Source organism: Notolabrus celidotus, chromosome 4 (assembly GCF_009762535.1).
Source record: "Notolabrus celidotus isolate fNotCel1 chromosome 4, fNotCel1.pri, whole genome shotgun sequence".
Taxonomy (NCBI): Eukaryota; Metazoa; Chordata; class Actinopteri; order Labriformes; family Labridae; genus Notolabrus; species Notolabrus celidotus.
The window spans coordinates 12,926,105-12,948,654 of record NC_048275.1 but is presented as its reverse complement, the minus strand read 5'-3'; the positions used below and the strand labels follow the sequence as shown (position 1 = coordinate 12,948,654).

Here is a 22,550-nt window from a genome sequence, read left to right as displayed (position 1 = left end):
AAACTGTGCATTACAAAGACTTTGTCAAAATGCCAAATAATGGGACGCTGGTGGCCTAGCGGTCTAAGCGTCCCATGTATGGAGACTATAGTCCTCGTCACAGAGTTCGACAGTTCGACTCCTGGCCGGTCGGCCATTTGCTGCATGTCTTCCCCCACTCTCTACTCTCTGTGTTTCCTGTCTCTCTTCAGCTGTCCTGTCACTAAAGGTGAAAAAGCCTCATGTGGACAATGCTGCCCGATTTAGACTGTTTCTGACTGGGATGCGAGCAGCAAACAAAACTAATAACATACTTCTTATGAACGACATCTTGTATTTCTATTTATTTATTTATTTATTTATTTCCTTACTTATTTATTTATGTCTGTACCAGGTATTACTTGATTGTATTGTATTTTATTTTACATTCTGTTTTCCTAACTTGAGCTGGGGTTTGAGGGAGTGGGGTGGTGGGAGGGCGGTTGTTTGTGTGTGTGTGTGTGTGTGTTTAAAAACAGAAAAAGACTGTTAACTATTACACTGTATTGGTTGTACTGGAATAATTCTGCAAAAACAAAATAAAAAATAAATAAAAATAAAAATAAAGGCCAAAAAAATATAACTTAAAAAAAAAAAAGCCAAGTATTGTTTGGCAACTTCAATTTATTTCTGGTAAAAAGATATAACAGACAATATTATTATTTTACGTAAAGCAAAACATTGTCGTTTAATTTGGCTTCTCAGTTACTAGAATTGCTTCCTGAGCCTTAAAACTGAACTGGAGCGTCAAAACATTTTAAAGCTAATTTTTTTAGTTGAGGAACAAAGTAAGTATTATTAAATCTAAGACATTCAGTAACTTGACTGAACAAATTGTCAATTTTAGAACCATGATAGACAATATAACACATATTTCAATCACCAGAAAGACATAAGAGTATTAAATTACCAGAATATATATATTTGGGAAAGTCAGGAGATCTACTTTATGGTGATGTACACTGTAAACCCAAACAGTACTTCTAACTCATAGCCATTAAAGGTACAGCACTCAAAACCAGCTTTTTAGTTGAACCAACAATTTATTATTGAGTTATCCGAACGATTTATGTTGTTTTAATTATATGTGGATCAATTTAATTGAGTTAATATCCATGTTCAAATAACAAAGTCTTCACACACTTGAAAAACCACAATGGCTGTGCTTAAAAATATAAAAGAAATATAACTAATACATTTGAATTGGGGAAACTTGGAAACAAAAAAAAGAAAGAAAACAATTGAATATTATAAAATACGATTTCATTTATACTCAAAAACTGTATTACCGCTACTTAAAAACTCTTATGTAATCTGTGTAATCAGTTACGACAAACATTTTGAGTCATTTCTATTAAACAATATGTTTATTGAGTTTTTTAAACATTTCCAGAGACACACAATTACAATTAAAGAAATTCAAAGAAAAAGAATAGTAAAAGTTATATATACATACACATATATACACATATATAAAATAAAAACAAACAAGTAAACAAAAAAACAAACAAACAAAAAAAAAACCTTAATTACAAAATGTTACAATATTATTATTGTCTATATTAACTAAAGATAACCAAAGGGAGTACATTGCCATAGATGATTTGTTTATCACAAATATTCTGTCAGAAAACAGTTTCTGCAGAAACGACCAATATTACAGACATTCCCAACTCTTTCCCAGCCTAGTTCAATATGTGTGACAAATCCTTATATTTTGAGTCATTTCTACTTGTTCGGGTTTACAGTGTACTGTATGGGGATTTTCACAGGCTTGGCAGCAGAGGTTAAAGAAAAGGATTTACATATGTTAACACATAAAATATGAACAAGACTAGTGGTTATATTAAATTGATATATAAATTATATAGCTAAATATTTGTTCTCCTGTGCTGGGTGAGCAGCTTGTTATTTCCAATAAGAAAGATCTAGACCTTTGTAGAGATGCTAACACTTACAATACCCAAAAAAATGTTCCACTGTTGAGATAATAATTGAACACTTATAAGATCTGTTACATTTTAATTACCTGAGTAAGCATTAAAGGACTGCTGAGTAAATCTGGAGCCCTAAACTTAAACACGGTACTTCAATTATTCCGCAATGATCTGATATAAGGATGATGAGTAATTTAACTTTTCATTCATTTCATATAGCTCTGGCACTGCACTGTATGTGTGGATGTGTTGAGAGTCACTAACAACACTATGAATTATGCATTTCTCCAGCGACAGAACATATTATGGGATCTGAGAGGCAATATGAGCAAATCTCTCTTTTTATTCATGCCAGTCCTGTTTAATGAATCACTGGGAGATTGCTCTCACTGTTGCCATTAATCAGAGCTTCTCTGCTGCTGATTGAAGAGGGTAATATGAACAGGAATACCAATGAGTGGAGGAATGTGCACAGGCTGAAAAATGGCAGAGTAACTCAGTCGTTCAGACAGCCAAGAGCTGTGTGCGGTCCAAGCACGAGCCTGTCCTGTCCTCACTCGCAGTAAAGTCCATTATAATTTGACCGTGTTCTCCGATGATATAGAGAGACTACATCAAATTGCTGTGCAACCACGAGAGACTGAAACAATTTGGTTTTAGACTGCTATTGGAAAAGCATGTAACACAGTCATATTGTTATTTTGGATGCTGCATCATGCAATGTAAAGCCTAAACACAAATTTGTTTCATTGATCGGAAAAAATGAACCATGCTTTGCTCGAGGGAGCGTTTTGTTCCCAAATTGAATCTATAAATTTATCCATATACAGTTAATATCTCTGGAATAAGGACGAGTTAGAAACTGATTTGAGTTTGAGGGATGTAATTGAACTTAGATTTTCATATTGTGTCTCTTTTCTTCTCTGGTGGATTCGAATAAATGTCATTTGAAGCTTTTACAAGCAGATATAATTGACATGTGAAGACTGGGATCGAGATATCATGTACACTTTTTATCCTCTACCAGGGAGTCAGATCAGACACCAAACACAATACTGTAAACAGGTTGAACATGGAGCTACATAGCCAGTGTCACAAGTCTATTAGCATAGCTTTGCATGAAGACTTAAAACCGGCAGACAGTCCAGACTGAGAGTCTCCACAGTTAATGTGACAAATTCAAATTATTCTTTAATGTGTTCATCAGCTTAAACTTAAAACTAACCTTTGCAGAAGGAATCACTTGGAAATATATCTGCATCATGATAACATCTAACTACAATGACAGAAACTATGTTTCAGAAACATTTATTGGAAGTGTATTTTCATTTTATAGTTTGACCCATGTTCCATCTGTTAACATGGAGGAGACAGGGTTTATGACCTATACGGCAGCCGGTCAGTTGGAGGAGCTCTATATCGTTTGGCTTCACAGTCAGTGAACTTTTATGTTATCCATTTTTAATGTACACATAGTTGAGAGTCTCCACTGTGTCTGTCTGTCATCTGTTTTCACCTTGGGCGGGGTTCAAGCCTCCCCCTACATCGACAACCATGGCGAAGAAGTCATCACAGTCATCAACAAAAATTCATCAACAAAAATTCATCAACAAAAATTGGAAATATGACACTAAGCTCTAAGTTCCAATCATAAAAACATTGGAACAACTCCTGTGAGTCCAAAGAGCAACTTTCTGTAAGTTTTGTCAGTACTTAACTGACCGAACCAGCAAGAATACAATGACCACTTATAATCAAACACTCATATCAAACACAGAGAGGAGCAGCATGCTAGCAAGAGCTCATCACTTCAGCAATCTCTCCCTCCTGCAAACACATCAGTAGAGGAAAGACGTGAGTTCGTTGAAGACTTTATGGCTGTATGTGATACAATTTAACCCTCCTTTCATGTTGCAGGTCAAATTGACCCTTTTTAAGGTTTAAAAACAAAAAATGTTAAAAGCATTTTTTCGGTATGAAACTTGATCTGCTTGGCTTAATAGGTGAAATGAACATGTAAAATTTAAATGATTGATTTCACATATTTGCAACCCCCCTTGCATTTATAGATATAGACACTGTTTGTGGGTCAATTTGACCCGGCAGTCAAGGTGGGACTAAAAGGGGTCAGAAGTGTGAAATATTAATTGTTTCTTTGCAGCTGTGTGACATATGTCACCCCAATCCTACACACACGCACACACACATCCTTTTATTTTACTGAATTTCCCCCGGGATAAATAAAGTATTTTTGATTCTGATTCTGATTCTGATTTTAACATGAGTTTTTGCTAAAAAAGAGTGAGATATCCTCATTAAACCATGATCTGTGAGGATAAAGAACACTATTGCACTGAATATTTATTAATGGAGTTAAAAATTAGATTAAATAAATGTTTATTAGGATTTTTTGGGGTTCTGACACCTTTTGATCACTAAATATGCCCCGGGACAAATTGACCCAGGAACACAATTGCTGTTCCTGAGAAACCAACATAACAGGAGGGTTAATGTGGAAATCCCCCACCACATGATTAGACACTCTTCAGGTGACAAAATGTGGTCACATTGTAAATCTCAGAAATCTAAAATGGAAAAAAAAATAAATTTGGGAAAAAAAAGGGGGCCGCTGTCACAAAGAGAATAGCCTTGGTACATGGAGAACACTTCAAATAGTATGGGAGGTTGAGCCTTCAGCTATCAGGCCCATCTCCTTTGGAATCATCTACCAGTCAGGGTCCGGGAGGCAGACACCCTCTCTACTTTTAAGAGTAGGCTTCAAACTTTCCTTTTTGATAAAGCGTATAGTTAGAGCTGGATCAGGCTTGGACCAGATCTCGGTTATGCTGCTATAGGCTTGGTCTGCTATAGGTTTAGACAGCTATAGGCTTAGTCTGCTATAGGCTTAGTCTGCTATAGGTTTAGACAGCTATAGGCTTAGTCTGCTATAGGTTTAGACAGCTATAGGCTTAGTCTGCTATAGGTTTAGACAGCTCTAGGCTTAGACCGTCAAAATTAAAGTTATGGCCCCTACCTGTTTCCTCTTGTTATTCTACCCTTAATTAGCTTAGCTGCAAATATATAGCAGGCAGACATGAGAATGGTGAAGACTTCTTCATCTGCCTCTTGACAAGAAAGTAAATGGTTTAATGGTTGGTACTTATGATAATGTTAATATTAAATTCATGTCAAGAACAGCACAGGGCAGCAAAGGCTTGCCACAAGCAGCTGCTGTGATTATATATAGGCCTATTTGCATGATATTACAACATGAGAGCAGTAATGTTTGTTATTACATAGCATTATAATATTATTCAGTTTAATTACCAAAGTGATGGTGCATGATGAATTGCATGGTAAATGATGAAGAGGGCATGACTATATCTTTGCACAAACCTGATAAGCCTAAATTAAGTATCCTTTCTCTAAAACCCAAGGACATACACATGCACACATGATTTCACAGTGAATGTACACACACATAGACACACACTAACACACACACATCCCAGTCTGTAGAGTACAGCATGGTCATCACACGGAGCATTCCATCATACTGTCACTCACATCTGCTGCCCTTTCTCATTACCGCACCCTCCCGATTCTCCCTCTCTCCTTTACCTCCCCTTCAGCAGAGCCCTTTTTTCTCTCCTCCTGTACAACCAGCCACATTATTCCCCGGCTCCCTTTTCTTCCTGCTCTACAGTCTATCCTCTGCCAACAAAAATGAACGAAATTCCTGTGGACGTAGGTGGCAGGTGGGCTGACACGCTTTCACACCAGTCCGATGTCCTCTGAGCTTCAGACAGCGTGTTCGCAGTCTGAAAAAAGACCACAGAGTGGTTTCAATACACCTCACATGATTGAAACTGAGAAGTGATTTTCCACATGTGTGTGCACAGCAGTCAGAGTGCCAGAATTAGACAGCAGGTACCATTTTTGTTCTACCTCTTCCTGAACCTGCGACAATGGATTGATGGAAAATACAACTGATGCATTTCAAAGACTTTACAGTATATCCATGGGAGCTCTGTCTGTTTTGGCTGATGTAGTTTGCTGCAGTCCCTGCTGCTTTTTTGTTGCTTTTTTTCCTCCTCGGCTGCTTCCAGAGAGGGATAAATGACAAAACCACGTCAGGCTCGTGATGCAAAAAGGATAATTAGGATTCAGGAAACACAGTTTGTCCTCAAAAGCAAATCACTTCCCTGGTGCTCAGGGGCTACTGAGGCACAGATCATTTTATATATCAGCACCTAGCAACTGGCAGATGGAGTGAACTTAGCGCAGGCTGCCAAAGCTGATAGGACACTGCAGGATGATTCCCCTGCTGAGGCCAACAAGAGACACATACCTCATTAAGATGCATAGCATCCTCGAATGCCCGGCCACACTTTACAGCACTAAGTTGCCCCTCGCAGAAATGATCACAGTGTCATCGTAAACATACAGTTTGAAGTGGATGGCTGCAAAAATGAAACAGGCCAGATTTGTAATAATGCAGCTAAACCTGAAAGAACAAGCAACATGAAAGACAAAATAACTATATCTCTCTGTGGTGTCCAGTTGGCCTGTCACTCACAAATGAACTGGTGTACACACTATTATGACTGGAAAACAGCTAGAGCATTGTCTTTGACATCTTTTGCAGCTATTGATGTCTTCTGGCATAAACACACACAGTGAGTCATCAGAAATTCAGTCTGTTTTCTTCTCTGCAAATCTCTGCATGGAGAGAGACAAAGCCATTAAAACTGCACCTGTTGTGAGGGTGCAAACATGTGTTCCTCAAAAACCATCTAGCACTGCAGAAACACCTTTCTTGTGCTAGCAGGCAGAGTAATATCCACATCATGACGAGAATCCTTCCTGACTTAGAGAAAATCCATGGTTAGTATAGAACTGCTTGTGGTTTTATGGGGGTCCCTGTGGGTCCTCAGCACTATATCCTGATGCTGACATTGCAGCTACTGTATAGTTTTCCATCAAACACAAAAGTGCTTTATATTTGCTCTGAAGCTCATGACTGTCTGACTAATATTGATGTAAAATGGCTTTACACAGTTTAGCTCCCTCATCTTGGTATGAGTCACAGAGTCATCTGGATCATTTTAATTGCATGGGAGATTATAAAGACAGAATTATGGATTATTATTGAATGCACATGCTTTGTTGGTGAAGGCTATTACTTCATTGTGTGATGTCATTTCTGATTATTTTATGTGAAAATAATTGTGCTGCTTTCTTGGCTCTGTACAATACATGTTGTGTCTTAAAGCTCCTGTGAGCAACTTTTGGTTTGTGTTTAGTTTGGCGCCCCCATGTGGAGAAGGCAGTACAACTTATCAATTAGCTTTTTGTTCTCCAACCTTTTTTTACTACATAGATGGGTTTCATGCAAGCGGCAACCTCCGGTCTCAAACTATGAAGCCCATGCAGAAGTGTTATAAACTGCAATGCATCAAGGATCCACTTGAGGCTGGCTGCAGAAACACCGGAAACCACATACACACCAATTCAAAAAAGACGATCTTTGCAGCATTAATAAACATGTTTACATCCTGGTTCAAAAACAGCTTGGCTCTATGTAGCTTATCTCTCTATCGGCACACACTGTACGGGGGGTGGATTTTTTTCTAACGCGATGGTTCAGAAGATATTAGGATAACAAGTTTTTACCCAAATAAGGACATGATTGACTTGACTCCCGGACCGGAACACATAGCTATTGGCTAGGAGGCTCAAACTCCGCCCCCTTTACGTCACACTCTGCCTGGTTGAGTTCCGCATTTCCAATATGGCTGCCGCCGTCGATTTGCTTCGAAACAGCACTCAGGAACAGACGGGTGATGTCACGGATATTACGTCCATATTTTATACAGTCTATGGTTTCATGTGACATAAAAACACAAAGTGCTGAATAAATACAACCCACCATAACAGAGGTTCAGTGGGAGCTCTAAGCTTGTTTTGTCTACTCTGTTATTTCATTTTGGTAGCTGTCAATGCAGAAAACCCCGCTTCACAGAGTTTGGTTGTTGGAAATGGAAGCAGGGTTTTTAGTGCTTTTGTGGTGGCCTCAGGATAATTCACCTTGATTTTAATCCAGAACTTTAGCAGAGTTCAAGTTGTTTCAAATGTACTTTTAAGTGTGCGATAAAGTTGTACTTCAGGTGGACTCCTGGTATTTCTTATTAAATGCAGCTTTCTTTATCATGGAAGTATTAGGCACCTCTGCTGTCTCATCATTGGGTGATAATAACGTTTCAGGAACAACCTATCTTGTCGCAGTTTAGTATTTGTGTCTCACAAAGAGACACAAAGAGTTTCATAACCAGATGAAAACTTCTCACTGGAGCTTTAATGGAAATAAAAATGGCATTTTATGTATTGTGTTGTATCATGCAGACCTACTACATTCCTAACCCTTGAATTCATAGTGAGTCACATTACCAACCTTTCTATTTGTTCTTTTCTAATTATTTCCCCTCATGCTTTCCAAATAAGATCCTGTTTGTTGCATCTGCCTGCTAACCATCCTACTGGTGTCATCTTCCTTTCCTGTTTTCACAAAAACACAGGAGGGAAACTGATTTCTCTCAAAACAAAAGAGGGGGCCAGATGATAAGAAACAAGAGCAAGAGGAATGAATGAGGGGACACAGAAAAAAGACGCTGCAGGGATGGAGAGGAAGAGAGACAAAGACAGAGAGGCAGAGACTCCTGGGACGGACCGACAGGGCTGCAGAGAGAGGAGCTTAATTTCCCAACACCATCTGTTCCCAGTCCCTGGGTTGAAAGCTCCACTTATGTCAAACCTCCCACAACCACACACCAGCAGAGCACCGTCGAGCCGTAAGAGACCCCACTGCCTTTTCTTTTTCTGTCACTGGCACCTTTTTTTCTCCTCAACACCTAAGCAACAGTCACCCACCCACTCTCACGCTCTGCAGTGGCACTAACACTCACTTTAGCTGAGATAAATGAAGCTGCCAGCTCTTTTCTGGGTCATTGTGGGTTTCAGATTCTGTTGAGGGAAAAATAAAGTCCAATTATTTGGGCTCCAACATGTTCCGTGTTCCTGTACTCTGCATAAAAATGGATTTTCCTGTAATAGATTCACCTTTGCAACGCTTCTCTGTCCACTGAATCAATGGGGGGGTTTGATACAGCAACTCCTATCTTCTGTTGTGTCTGTCAGAGTCCAAATTATCTTGATAAACTGTCAGTGTTTAATCTTGGCATCGATTGAAGAGAAGCCCACAAGGGATGCTGGGTATAAATATAGTCCTTTCTACGAGGAAAGAAGAGCCCACAACTCAAAATGTGTCAATGGAAGTGCCTCCAAGCTACTGTTTTCCCCATTTTTCCTGGTAGTGTACACACTAAGGAGAAATGTCTGGCCTACATTCTACACTTTCTAAGGGCATGATAATATGTCAAATTGTAGGGTTGAGACAATTATATATAACCTCTATAATTGACAGCTTTAGTGCGGCCTTTAACCTGTAAGTTTAATGGTTCTGGCACTGAGGAGAACGCTCCTGGGTGATGTTTACATGCTAGAAGGGAAGGCTGAAAGATGTCATTTTGTACATTTGGGTCTGATGCATGCTTTTATTTTGTAATTAAGTGACAAAATAGCTTTCTACTACACCTTCAAGAATAAAATCAATTTATTTCTGACTCCAAATCAAAAGGATTTAAAAAGGAATTCAATGGGAAGACCTGGTTGTAGCTCCCTGTCATGAGGAAATGTTAATATCCATTTAAGAATGGGAAAAATGGGGGGAAGTCATAGGGTGGGGGAGGTGGAGGGGTTGCCCTGAGGACAGCCCATTCCCTGGCATTTTAATCACTTCATTTACACACCCTCTCAGGGTATTTCTATGCAAATTACCGGAAAAGGTCACGCTGCACAGAGTGTGTCTATTCTGCTCCGAATGGTGTTTATAAACAGGAAAAGGCAAAAGTGCACAAGACTGACATATCTGTGCAGTACAGTTAAGCTATCAGGGAGTTTGCCACCAGGATGAGTTAGAGGTCAATATTTCATCCAACAGGTAAATACTTCGGGTAAGGCGTCAGTGTGTGGGACCAGTTTTTGTTTCTTTAATGAAGGGAGACCTCATGTGGACATTTCGGTTACTACAGCTACATCCTCAAACAGGATCAGTTTCCCTCAATTGACACGCTATTAGCAGACATATAAACTAAACATCCTAACACATAATGCCATCTACCAAAAGACACACCCATTCCCCCAAACTGTAAACCTTATTGATCTGTTTACACACGATTCAAATTAGTTTAACTTTTAGTGTAAAACTGTGCAAACAAATCTCCTTCATTATCAATGCCTGGACCTTGTGTTCATTTAGAAAGAACAAGCATTAAACATGTTAACTCAGTCAGCAAAGTCTGAACCTAATTAGCACACTATTACCTGAGGAGGAGGAGGAGGAGGAAAAGATATTTTTATATGAATGCTATGGTAAATTATTTTCTATTACAATATATTTTTGTTTTTAGACAGGTTTTTTCCTCATTCCATTACTGTGAATTCAGCAACTTGTTCATTCCTTAACATTTTATTGATTGCAAGTTTTACTGAATACTTTAATAAAAAATGAAGTTCACATTTGTGTCTGTTTATCTATAAGGAGGTTTGGTGGGGTTGAACAAGAAGCAACATTATTCAGTTAAGGTTTTTGTGGCTGATATGAGTTGATCTCTGGAGTATCTAGGACTTCGTTTTAGTGTTTTTCTGGATTACTGTGTGATGTGTGAAGGCAACGTTTGGTTTTTCACCAAGAGTAAATGGTTTTGAGTTGACAGTTGTGTTTTGACCTGGAAGTTTGGCGTTTGGGGAGTTCAGTGTGCAGTTTTGGATTTGTGTCAAGAGTTTTGAGAAATGGAGCTTAGTTTCTAGAAATGTGCTCAGCAGTAAAGAAAAACTAAAACAACAATGTTCTCAGTACATGAAAAATGGTATGGACCTGTTTTGAAACATAAACAAAATCAACTTTATGGCTGCTTTGGAGTACTGTGGTTGCAAGACCACTGACTACTTGAGTTTAAGTTTGTTCAATTTGGTCGCCCAATATGATTAATACAAACCTGTGTACTAAGTATGCAAGTGTTAGAAATCCTATCAGATGCTTTAGAAATAAAATGAACTGCCATATGTCCATAATAGCTGCTTTGAGTTGCAGGTATTTAACTACCAACAAAAGCAACATGTCATTTTATGCAGAAACACTTCGCTACTTATAAACACAAATGACTCATAAGCCCTAATAATAGATTCAATAAATAAGCTTGACTGATACTTCAACCGTCATCTATAATAAAGTGAACACAATCATAATTCAGCCTCGCTGTGTTACTAAACAAGGCAGGTCAGAATTACTATATTAAAATGAATCATACTAGCTAAGGCGTTGGGGTTTGCGCAACTTACATCTTGCTGACTAACCTGTTCATTCTGTTATCACCTCTACTGGAGGCTTGATAGCAGAACCCCTACTGTCTCCAGAAGTTTTATACTGAGCATTGAGGAACACAGAATGTTCCTATCTCAAAATAAAAAAATAAAAAAAAAAGAACTATCAAAAGGTTATTCAAATACTTTCTGATTTTTCTCCTGCATCACGGGTTGAGAAAGATGGAAGTTGAACTGAAGATTGAATCAAAGGTGCAAAGACTTTCTGTTTTTTCCAAATTTTTTATTTGATGACAATATACAAGAACATCTTGAGCACGGAGACCCTCCCAGGCTGTCCAGACTCACTGTGGGGAGAGAATAGAAAAATCAATACAGCTGCAAATTTTAAATCTGACAACAAGGTTAATTTAGGTTTTGGACTGTAGACTGAGACAACTTAAGTTTAGAAAAAAATATTGTCTAGACAACAACAACCCAAACATCTTCAACTTGAAGTTTTGTTATTTACAGTGACGACACAATTTAACAAACTTCCATGAGTAACTCACACATCAGCAGGCTTTTAGTTCAGCTGCCTCACACTCAACACACTTAACAAAATTAAGATCCACACCACATGCTTCACCCCATTTCTGCTTCTATAAACTACAGATCTGAAGCATTTCAAAGCACTTATATGTTTACATGTAAGCCAGAGTGGGTAAAACCTAAAGGATCTGTCTACTTTAGCAGAACTAGTTCAAAAGACTGAGGTAGAGGGGAAACCTGTAAACATGGAGTTTTAACACAACATGGGAAAGAGAGGGAAGAGGGTTACTGCAGGGGAAGAGTTGGGCGTGACATGCATGGCACAGCTCAGGTCTATTAGCATAGGATGTGCACACACAATGGCACACCATGCTTTTTTTTCTACTGCTATACCTGAACACTGACACCTCATTTCTGCAAAAGAAATCCATGGGAAGCAAAATCAAGAACAAAAGATGAAACAAAAGAATTAATATGGAGAAAAATGAAGCATGAAACAGAGAGAGCTCTGAATGAATTAGCAGAATGAACCCCAAATTAATTCTGACAGAAAGTATCAACTTTAAAGTTCAGAGTGGTTGTTTCTAGCAACACCAAATTAGACATTATGGTATCAATCATTAGATCTATTCAAGGGGACCTAAGGGAAATGTACCTACGGGGTGAATGAGTAGTCATGATTTTATTTGGATTAAACTAAACCAAGACAGTTCACTGATTAGTTCTGACTTTATCAGGACTTTTGTAAGCTGCAGGGTCTCATCACACTGTCATTAGGTTTTCTAAAAAAGGGTCTGCAACACTTTCAGGTCAAGCAGGTAAATTAGTAGTATTTAGAAAAGGGATCACCAGGTGGGAATTAACCAGGGGGGGTCAAATCTTCTCACTTCAAATGCATCATGGATGCATTGTGTTCATCCAGAGGGGGAAGCATTAACACTGCGGCTCTCACATGGGTAGGTGAGGGTTTAAAGGAAGGAGTTAGATAGTATCTAACACTCCTGGATTATCTGCACACTGCAATTAGTCTACTTATGAACAACATTTACCTTCTACAGTTCCCGAAGAACATTAGATACAATTGGAAAGATGACAGGAGGAAATTAAAACAGTAAAAGAGTTGTGAAAAACAGAGATCAGCAGGGAGAGAAAGAATATTTGCAATGGAAATCAAGAAAGGATAAAGAACACAGAGTTACATGATGTCTTTACTTATACCCGCTTTGATAAGGACAATAATAATTTCAAATCATACTAACACACAGGAAACTTCAGTTTGTGATCAGATCCAGGAGTAGACAGGAATGTGTTTGGTTACATGAGTGCAGGAAGTGATCACAGTACCTTTTTGCCAGCAGCGCCCACACTGGCTTTCTTGATGCCTCGTACTTTCTTCATTCTGTTCTTGCGTTCCTTGCGTTGTTTCCTGGAAGTCTTCTTCTTCTCATAGAGACCGTGCTGATGATGAAAAAAGAAACAAGCGTTAACACTTACAACATAGATCTCAAAAACAGAGCTGCACTTACAATCATGTGTATGTTAATGTTTTACCCTTGAGGGCACTAATTCCAACCCTCACATTGTATTGTAAACCTTTTGACACATCTTTAACTATGTATTGATCTGTACTACTGCCTTATACAGACAAGTGACAGTCAGAGCGCATGGGAAACTTGTAACAGAGAAACTACAAACGCATACTTTGAGAATCTGAGCCATCTACATTGAGTCATTGCGACATAGACTTTGACAATGATGAACAAAAAATAATTTTTGGAGCATCTACACCAAAAAGAGTGTGGAGCATCTGACTGAAAAACAAAAGGCTTGATGAAACAACAATCAGAGCTGTGTTGTAAGTACTAGACAATAAACTTGACTAAGTTTGTTAAGGGTTTCTCACTTTGAGGTGATGCTCTGCTCCACACTTCTTATCATATACATGCTAAATGGATAAATTACAGTTACTGATAACTTTAAGAGAAGGAGGTCATCTACGTCAACTCCTTTCAGGTCTAAGGTTTTTCTATAATACAGAAGCAGCAAGACATGCTGGTTGCTTTCTGTTGCAGCATTTGTATAAAAGCGATGCAAACAGGTTGCCAACACATGAAATAATCCCTCTGATTGTGTAGACCAGTGGTTCCCAAAGTGTGGGTCTGGACCTCCTGGGGGTTCACGAGACACTAATTTGGGGTCGCAGGATGTCTTACAGAATTGTTTTTCTTTTTTAAATGATCTAAAATTCTAAAAAAACATTGAAAAAAGTTACATTTCAGTAAAATCTTGCAGAATTTTAAAATGTTTCATTCATTTTCTGTCTTTCTTTATTGCCTGATGACTCATTAGGTTAAGGTAACTCAATTAACTAATAGAAGCATCAATAGCAGCAAGTTAATTCACAGCACCACAGGAGATACAGTCAGGTGTGCATGTAGGTGATTCATTTTCTGCAAACCAGCTAAATGAAGTATGAAACAACATTTAATCACTTTGAGGGGGGTCGCAAGTCTTTGGTACCTATATTTTGGGGGTTGCGAACTGAAAAGTTTGAGAACCCCTGGTACAGACACCAGGCAAATGGCGCATTACTTACCCTGGCCAGTCTGTGCTTAGGCTCGTTCTTCTTTGCGTAGTCTAGGGAGTCGTACACCATGGCAAAGCCTGTTGTCTTGCCGCCACCAAACTGAGTCCTGAAGCCGAACACGAACACGACATCAGGTGTGGTCTTGTACATCTTGGCAAGCTTTTCCCTGATTTCAGTCTTAGGGACTGTGGCTTTGCCGGGATGCAGGACATCGACGACCTACAAGAGAGAGAAATACATTTGAGACACATGTTTGCTGGAAGAGAACAGCATTAACACGAGCAGTAAATATGACAGAGGGGTTCAAGAGCTTACCATTTGCTTCCTCTGAAGCAGCCTGTTCGTCATGAACTTGCGGGTCCTGACTGTTACTGTGTCATTCTGAGAGGGAGACAGAGTTGGACATGATGCTTAATACCTGACATTATTTACCACAGCTTTTCATTATTAGTCTCATCACTGAAAACACAGGCTCTCCTGATCTAATGATACTATAATGCTGCAGGTAGAATCTGTCAACTTTATCAGTCAACTTCTCTGCCACCTGGTTTTTTGATTTATTCCTACAGCTGAATCCTTCTAAACTCACATGGCCTAAATACAGCCTCGTTTCTAATCTACAGTGTTAAGTAGGGCTGTTGCTGTTTAACATGCTTGTTCCCCAAACATGACGGCCCTGCCATGGTTATCACTTATGCTATCGTTAGCCACAAGGAGCTAGGAGTTGGACTTATTTATGGCTTCAAATAAGTGCCATTTTTCATGTGGCTTCATTCATATAAAAGGGGAGATATATCCATTTGAAAAACCCCGAGAAAAAAAGACTGGAAGCTGTAGAAAAAACTATTTCAGTTGAATAGTGTGTGTAGCGTTTACATGGACATCAGTGAGGGAACTTAGCATCAGGATGGTGCTTTATATTTCCTGTCAGATGTTTAAGTTCCACATCAATATCAACATTTTATTAAGAAGAACACATACGCGATCACTTAATGGTCGTGAAATGTGTATCGATTAAAGGATGGCTTCGATAACGATAGGATTATACTAGAAATTTTGTCTCAACACTCACCATTTTGACGCCGGCCTTGCTCAGGGACGTAGAAAAGGAGGAAGGACCGGTTGGTGCCCGGATTAATGCCTGCAGAAAATTCAGTGGGCGCGTCCCTGTCTTGCCTGATCACAAACATTTACAAAATTCGAAAGCTTGTCAAAATTATTTTCAATTGATGTATATAAGATGTCGACAACATGACTCGGTATTAACTCATGCACACGACTCAGAATAAGAGTTATTATGTAAACCCTTAAATTATTATGACACAAAATGTGTTATTTTGCGTGCATGCTAACAAATAATTTAAACCATGGACGTAAATGTCAATGATTAAAATTGTCTTCCTTTCAAAAATGTCTAAAACAGACTTTTACGAAACTCTGTCGAGTAAATGGTCTCATATTCGGGGTAAACAGACGTCTATCAAAACACCACTCAGCAGTCCCTTTGTAGTCCACTAGATGTCCGTCCTCTAACATCTGAATAGCACATGATCCACTACAACTTGTTCTATTCAGTATCTATGTTCAGTATGTGTTCAGTGTGTCCTATAGTATAATTAGATTTTTTTATTTTATTTTGAAATATGAACAAGAGCTTATGTATTTAGATTTAGTCAATTGTCAAATGATAAAAAAATAACATTGAAACACTGTCACTCAGCAAGACAACTGATTTGATAACCTAAGTGGTATAAAATCCCTTAAATTTGCATTCTGTCATATTACTTTGGCCAGTGAAAGGAGGGATCCCAGGCAGTTTATGTCCTTAGGAGTTATCCTACTTGGTAAGGAACCCTTAGTGTAGGATGTACACCGAAGGATGGTGATATTCAAGACGAACGAAGCTTGTTGCATCAATGTCTGGGAGATGGCTGCATACCCACCTTAACAGTAATAGGAGTACTACCTCTATTTGTATAACACTTTTTGATACAAGTAACAAAGTGCTTCACAAGAACAATAAAAGCACTATAAAAGCAACAAAGCAATAAAAGCAAACTGACAGTAAAAGCAGAGAGGTAAAAAGTTAAAGATTAAAAGTAAATTGACAAAATAAAAGCTTTAGGATAAAAGTGTGTCTTGAGTAGTGAAATAAAATGAGGGACTGACTCTGCAAGTCTGATTTCCTCTGGCAGGCTGTTCCACAGTGGGGGGCTCTGACAGCAAAGGCCCTGTCACCTTAAGCCAAGCACATGCACATGCATGAGTACAATAACACAAAATGAGTACAAAGAGGTTTTATTTTTGAGTGACTGTGATGAAGGAATGCTTCCATTTAAGATGTGCAATAATAGATGGATTGTTTCTATTGCACAGCATACACAGGTGTAGCTGAGACTGAAAAGGCATTACAGGAAGTAAGATGATTATCAAAGCAGCATTAAAAACAAAACACCTTTTTTTATTTGTTACAGAACTTTATTGATCTTGCAGCAACAATGTCCAGTGGCATTGTAGTTTCATCTGAAATAAAGTTATTCAAAATCAGAACAGAAAGTTACAGTAAGTTTGTTTCAAATCTCTTTCAGCACACAATATTAAGCCCTCATTGTCAAACCAAACTGATTTGAAATAAATCTGCAATTTGAATTATGATGCTGGATAGAAAGAGTTTTACTGCTTCAAAATGTGCAATGAAAAAATTGGTTCAAAGCAACCCCTCAACATGTTGGTCAGCACACACAGCCAGAATGAATTACAAAGCCAGGAAGAAAAAACAAAAATCTTTGATAGACATCATTTCAGCCATTCAGGGGCTCCAGTCATACAAATGAAAAACAAGAGATCCTGGGTGATTCATTTACCCAGCTCAGAGCAGTTTCTTGGTCTGAGTATATTTAGCTGAGGATTGTGGTGTAAAAAAATCCCAACAAATTACTGGGGCTGCCGGAACATGTGGCACTCTAAACCACACCGCCATCTGAGCTTGGAAATCAAAACAGTACATGTACGCCATCATACTTTCAAACTTCACAGCTGCTTCTTGAAGAAATTAATTAGGATAGAAACAAAACCTATTTGCTTTGCTCAATTTCTGAGTACAATGTAGCCTGTTCAATGTTGCAGTGAAAAAATAAATATCTGTTGGAAAGTACAAATTGACAACAAAGAACCTAGTCTTAGTACTGCATTGATGTGAAGTAAGGCATGGGCAGGCATGACACATGAGCAATAAAGGTAATGTTTAACAGATTAAGGACACTGAGGACAGATTTGATGATTGAGGGTCAGCGTGAGTCAAGCCTCATTGAAATAATATATCCTAGTTCCTTAACACTTGGAACAAATCCAAAGGCTTGACAGTGCTTGTATCCAAACGAATCCCCTCAACACTAGCTGTATTACAAAATAAAATGCATATAAAACATCTGGTTTTGTTCAAGTTTCAAATTATTTTTGTCCACCCAAAAAAAAAAAATCACATTTCGTTATTAACCTTTTCCACATTATCTGAAAAGTTGATCTGGTACGAATATGTAAAAACACCTGGCAGATGTTGCAAAGTCTTACTGGAAATGATGTTGAAATTGTGAAAACAGATCTGTTTCCAGGACAAAAAGTAACCGTCAAATATGGAGAGAGATTGTTGACTCCTCTTGACAGGAGATAAATGTGTAAATAGATTCATAACAAGGTCTCAAGAGTGTTGGATCACCAAAAAAAAATTTAAACATATGGTTCATTTTCAGAACAAAACACTCTTGTGTTATTGTTCGATCGTTTTTAACCTATTCTGGAGAGGCCTGTAACAAAGCTCTGTTTGCTACTGGAGGCAGCAATCTGTCATCATGGACTGACTCTATCTTTCTATATTTCTATCTCTCTCTCTATCTAACTTGTTTTTCTTGTAGGTTCGTCAAGGAGACAACATAGTTAGGTTTAATGCAGGACACGTAGAATATTCCTGATTCATATTTAATGTGGCAGGAGTAGCTCCTTTTTTGAAGATACTTGTAATTGTGATATTATGCACAATTAGGGAGCTGAGTGTTGGAGCTATTTGATTATTTATCAGCAGGAACCATGATTTTCTTTGTTCTTTTTGTTTGCTTGCTTGCCTTCAAATAAACCATTGGAAACCCCTGAACTTTTACATTGGACTTCTTTTGCCTGCGAACGTCACATCCCCACAGTGCATCATTATGTTTAGTTAAAGTTTGAGTTGGACATTTTGATTATTCTTTGAGTTTTTTATGACAAAACGCCACTACAGGTTACTTAAATGTTGGAATGGCATGATATCTTCACCTCATTGCAAAATAAAAACAACACAGTATCCCTTTACAGACCATCACAGGAAACTAAACAGACCAAACAACCAATATTAGATTGTGGAGCTTTTCAAGTACTTTCAAAAACAAAATCACTTAAATAAACATGCTTACGAGGATCTTACAAACTAAAGACTGTGATGAATATCAAAGCTTTTGACTGATTCTAAGGCCAATACCAGAGATTACCACTTAGTACAAACTTCCTCCCTTAATGTTGGATGACTATCAGTTTTACTGTGAGCTCTGTTTTTCATCCTGATACGCAGAGAGCTGTAAGATGAGCACTGCAATCCACTAATTGGACAATGTGTCTGGGTAATTAATATTCAGGCCCGCTCCCTAACTGTGTGGTAGTGACTGGTAACCGTGGAAGCCAATACAAACAGACCTAGCTTCCAGAGTTGCACCTGTTATGTATGATGTACTGAATTCTCAATGGTTTACACACACACACATTACATCCAGCAGCAAGACAGAGAGCTAAAGAAGATGGCTGCCATGAGGGCTCACAACATTGGTTTCTACAAGCCAAGCCTCTGGCACGGGTTATGCCAGGTCATTTGCTTCTGCTGGTGAGGTTCCAGACTGTTAGATGTCCATTTCAAACTGGGCATCCTCACCTGGAAGACAAAGGAAGAAAGGACAAAGTGTTGAGACATGTACGGGGACGTGCAATAGCTTTATTGTGTTTCTATCTTTTTCACTGATATGCGTTGAGTGTAATGCAGAACATGTGCAATATGGGTAATGTGCAATATATGTTGTTTGTAGTTTTTTGCATGTGGACTGTCTGTGGCTGTTTTTTTTTTCTTGTTTATTTGTTTGTTTTGTACAACTTCACAAAATGCTCCATGTTCCTCATTCTACTTCAGGTAGCTGCTCTTCTGATCTGAAAATATTTTATATAATAAATCATTGCACATGGTTGTTGAGATATTGCACTGGAAATCAAGGATTGCACATGCATGTGTTTTCATATGTTTGTAAAATGTAAATCTTCTTCATTATATAAATTTGTTTCTAAAGCCATATCTAAAGTCTTACCGGTTGCGGGCTTGCCATCATGGTTGTTGATGTGGTTGTTGGCTTCGTTCTTCTGGTTCTCGCTCAGGACATGTTGGCTGGTTACTCCAGGGATAACAGGCAGGTGAGCTGGGGGAGTCTGGGCTATGGGAGAGTTACGCCTGTCCAGCAGGAACTTTCGGTCATAGATGATCCGGGTTCCTGCAACAGAAAGGAAGTCTGGATTACTCATAAATCTTTCCCGGGAAATATACAGTGGGGCAAAAAAGTATTTAGTCAGCCACTGATTTTGCAAGTTCTCCTACTTAGAAAGATGAGAGAGGTCTGTAATTTTCATCAGAGGTACACTTCAACTATGAGAGACAAAATGAGGAAAAAAAATCCAGGAAATCACATTGTAGGATTTTTAAAGAATTTATTTGTAAATTATGGTGGAAAGTAAGTTCAATAAATTGAGTAAAAGTTCTATGAATGTTTGGTCCAAACTTTTTCAGGGAGGAATTTTGCATTATTTTTTTTCCTGCTTTATCATATCACTACAACTTACGGTCATATTACATACCCATATTTATTTATTAATTGCTTAATCTGTCATTACCAACCATAATCACACCATGTCAACCTTTCACTACTGAATACTGAATACTGCCTGTAATTTCTGCTATTTAATCAAAATTCCATTTGTAACATTGTACAGATGTTCTCATAAGTTTACATACCCTGGCAGAATTTATGGTTTCCTGGGTACTTTCTGTTGTCTTTATGATATTAAAAAAGTAAACACAGTTGTTTGATAAAAATCTAGCTTCACCCAACCACTAACCATGACTGAATTTTTTTTCTCTCTTATCATTTATATTCTCTGAAATAGTACACATAGTGTGTATATATCTGTAATAGTTGCCATATTTTATTTTATTTTTACTTTTTTGTCCTTTTATTCTATTTTCTTTTATTTTCTTTATTATATTTTACCCTCGTCATTGCTATTATTATTGTTATTATATTTTTTTTCACTATGCTAGTACATTGTTGTATTCCCCTGTCCCGTGTTGTAAGCTGTTGTAACAAAAGAATGTCCCATAACGGGGGACAAAAAAAGTATATCTTATATTATCTTATCTCTGTGCCGCATCCTCATTGATTTATTGTAGCTCTTCTTTGGAATGGACGTAGTTATAAAATAGATCTTGGTTGTATTCCAAATAATATTACACACAGAATGATGTAAAGAGGAGCTGTTGTATTAGTTCCTATACCCTGTCTATTGTGGTTGGGTTTTTGCTTGCAGAACATGTAATTGTAAATAGATAATAGAATCTCTGCGCTGCAAATCAGCCAATCAGGTAGCGGACGCACACCAAAGGGGGCGGGGCTTATCTTTTGTTTTTGTTTTGATCAGGATGACAAGGCAGCCTAGGCCACAGGTTTGGTGAAAGCCCGCAGAGCATAGGTGGCTGATTGTCCTCCAGAAAAGGTGTGGAAAGAATCCCCTTACCTCCGGGAGTGGTAGAAAATAAAGTGCCTCCAGGGGTGGTACAATAGTCATGAGGTAGCTGCGTTGCGTCGTTGATCAACACCGTCCTGGTCGGGATGGCCCTGCTCTTGCTAAGACTACGAGTGGCAGACATTTTCAGCGCCGATTCGGTGACAATTTCAGCAGCTACAGAAATGTGGGGTGTTTATATCCCGACGGACGGTGGATACCTGGGCCGTTCCCCTCTTTCTAATAGCTTCCCTATAGCTTTCTTGTCTCTCCTTTCGTCCTCCCAGGCCGTCAACACCGTCCCCTCCCTCTCGCAAAGGCAGGAAACAGGACGAGCTTCGACCGGATGTGACGACAGGACGAGCCTTTAAACAGCCAATGGCGCTACAGCGTGCTCATGTCATGTTTTATTTACTTCAAGCAACAAATCAAAAACATTTATTTTTTCGTTTTTCCTTTAAAGATCTAAGCAAACTGGTTCATAATCATAATGAAGTATGGACTGCCAATAGATACATCTGTCTCTATATTTTCTTAATAGGCTGAAAATGGCAAAATAAACCTGAGTTTTTCAAACAGGTTGAGGTATACAGATGAGGATTAGAGCCCCTGAAAAATAATAATAATAATTAGGGTCAAATATGTATTTCATATTATTATTCTGAGAAAAAAAATTGAGAATTCTGACTTTAATCTCAGAATTCTGATTTTAATCACATAATTTTGGCTTTAATCACATAATTCTGACTTTAATCTCAGAATTCTGACTTTTTTTCATAACAATAATATTAATAATAACATTTTTGGACCTTAATTTTTTTCTTTGCCAGTGGCCCTAATCCTCTTTCATAGAAGTATTATGCCACTTTTTGAAAAATAAAAATGGAATTGTTCATTAGCACAGTGTATTCGCCACTTTAATACATTGGATCATCTTTAGAAAGATAAATAATTACTCCACTCTTTGAGCTGAATGTATGTGTGCTATAGGCTACACAAAGAAACTGGGCAACATTTGTGTGCACATGTTTTTAATGGTTATCACACATAAGATACACTATACCTCCAGGAACACAATCTTGCATCATCTTTCTAAATATATTATTTACATTTTCACATTTCAACAAGTTTGTTATCAATCCGGATGACAATATTACAAAGTTAAATGTGAACATTTTCAGAATGTACTTGTA

General features: G+C 38.2%; 2 protein-coding genes across 2 annotated transcripts; both read right to left on the bottom strand.

The window, feature by feature from the left end:
• Positions 1 to 11,658: 11,658 nt before the first annotated feature.
• Positions 11,659 to 16,065, bottom strand: rps24 (ribosomal protein S24). Its single transcript, XM_034682488.1, has 6 exons — positions 15,990 to 16,065; positions 15,587 to 15,690; positions 14,830 to 14,895; positions 14,524 to 14,733; positions 13,272 to 13,385; positions 11,659 to 11,743 (listed from the first exon to the last, which is right to left on the bottom strand). Exons 1-6 carry the CDS (start codon positions 16,048 to 16,050, stop codon positions 11,741 to 11,743), a joined length of 558 nt encoding a protein of 185 aa, XP_034538379.1. The 5' UTR covers positions 16,051 to 16,065; the 3' UTR covers positions 11,659 to 11,740.
• Positions 16,066 to 16,954: 889 nt separating this feature from the next.
• eif4ebp2 (eukaryotic translation initiation factor 4E binding protein 2) lies at positions 16,955 to 21,710 on the bottom strand. Its single transcript, XM_034681889.1, has 3 exons — positions 21,370 to 21,710; positions 19,893 to 20,072; positions 16,955 to 19,468 (listed from the first exon to the last, which is right to left on the bottom strand). Exons 1-3 carry the CDS (start codon positions 21,500 to 21,502, stop codon positions 19,437 to 19,439), a joined length of 345 nt encoding a protein of 114 aa, XP_034537780.1. The 5' UTR covers positions 21,503 to 21,710; the 3' UTR covers positions 16,955 to 19,436.
• Positions 21,711 to 22,550: the final 840 nt, after the last annotated feature.

Excerpts from the sequence above, each read along its gene's own strand:
- rps24 (XM_034682488.1), bottom strand. The coding sequence starts at position 16,050 with ATGTTAGAGGACGGACATCTAGTGGACTACAAAGGGACTGCTGAGTGG. Across the intron at positions 15,691-15,989 it reads TGAGTGGTGTTTTGATAGAC|GCAAGACAGGGACGCGCCCA; the intron begins GTCTGTTTACCC and ends GTTTGTGATCAG. Across the intron at positions 14,896-15,586 it reads GCAAGGCCGGCGTCAAAATG|AATGACACAGTAACAGTCAG; the intron begins GTGAGTGTTGAG and ends TCTCCCTCTCAG.
- eif4ebp2 (XM_034681889.1), bottom strand. The coding sequence starts at position 21,502 with ATGTCTGCCACTCGTAGTCTTAGCAAGAGCAGGGCCATCCCGACCAGG. Across the intron at positions 20,073-21,369 it reads ATTTTCTACCACTCCCGGAG|GAACCCGGATCATCTATGAC; the intron begins GTAAGGGGATTC and ends TTTCTGTTGCAG. Across the intron at positions 19,469-19,892 it reads TGATGGCAAGCCCGCAACCG|GTGAGGATGCCCAGTTTGAA; the intron begins GTAAGACTTTAG and ends TTTGTCTTCCAG.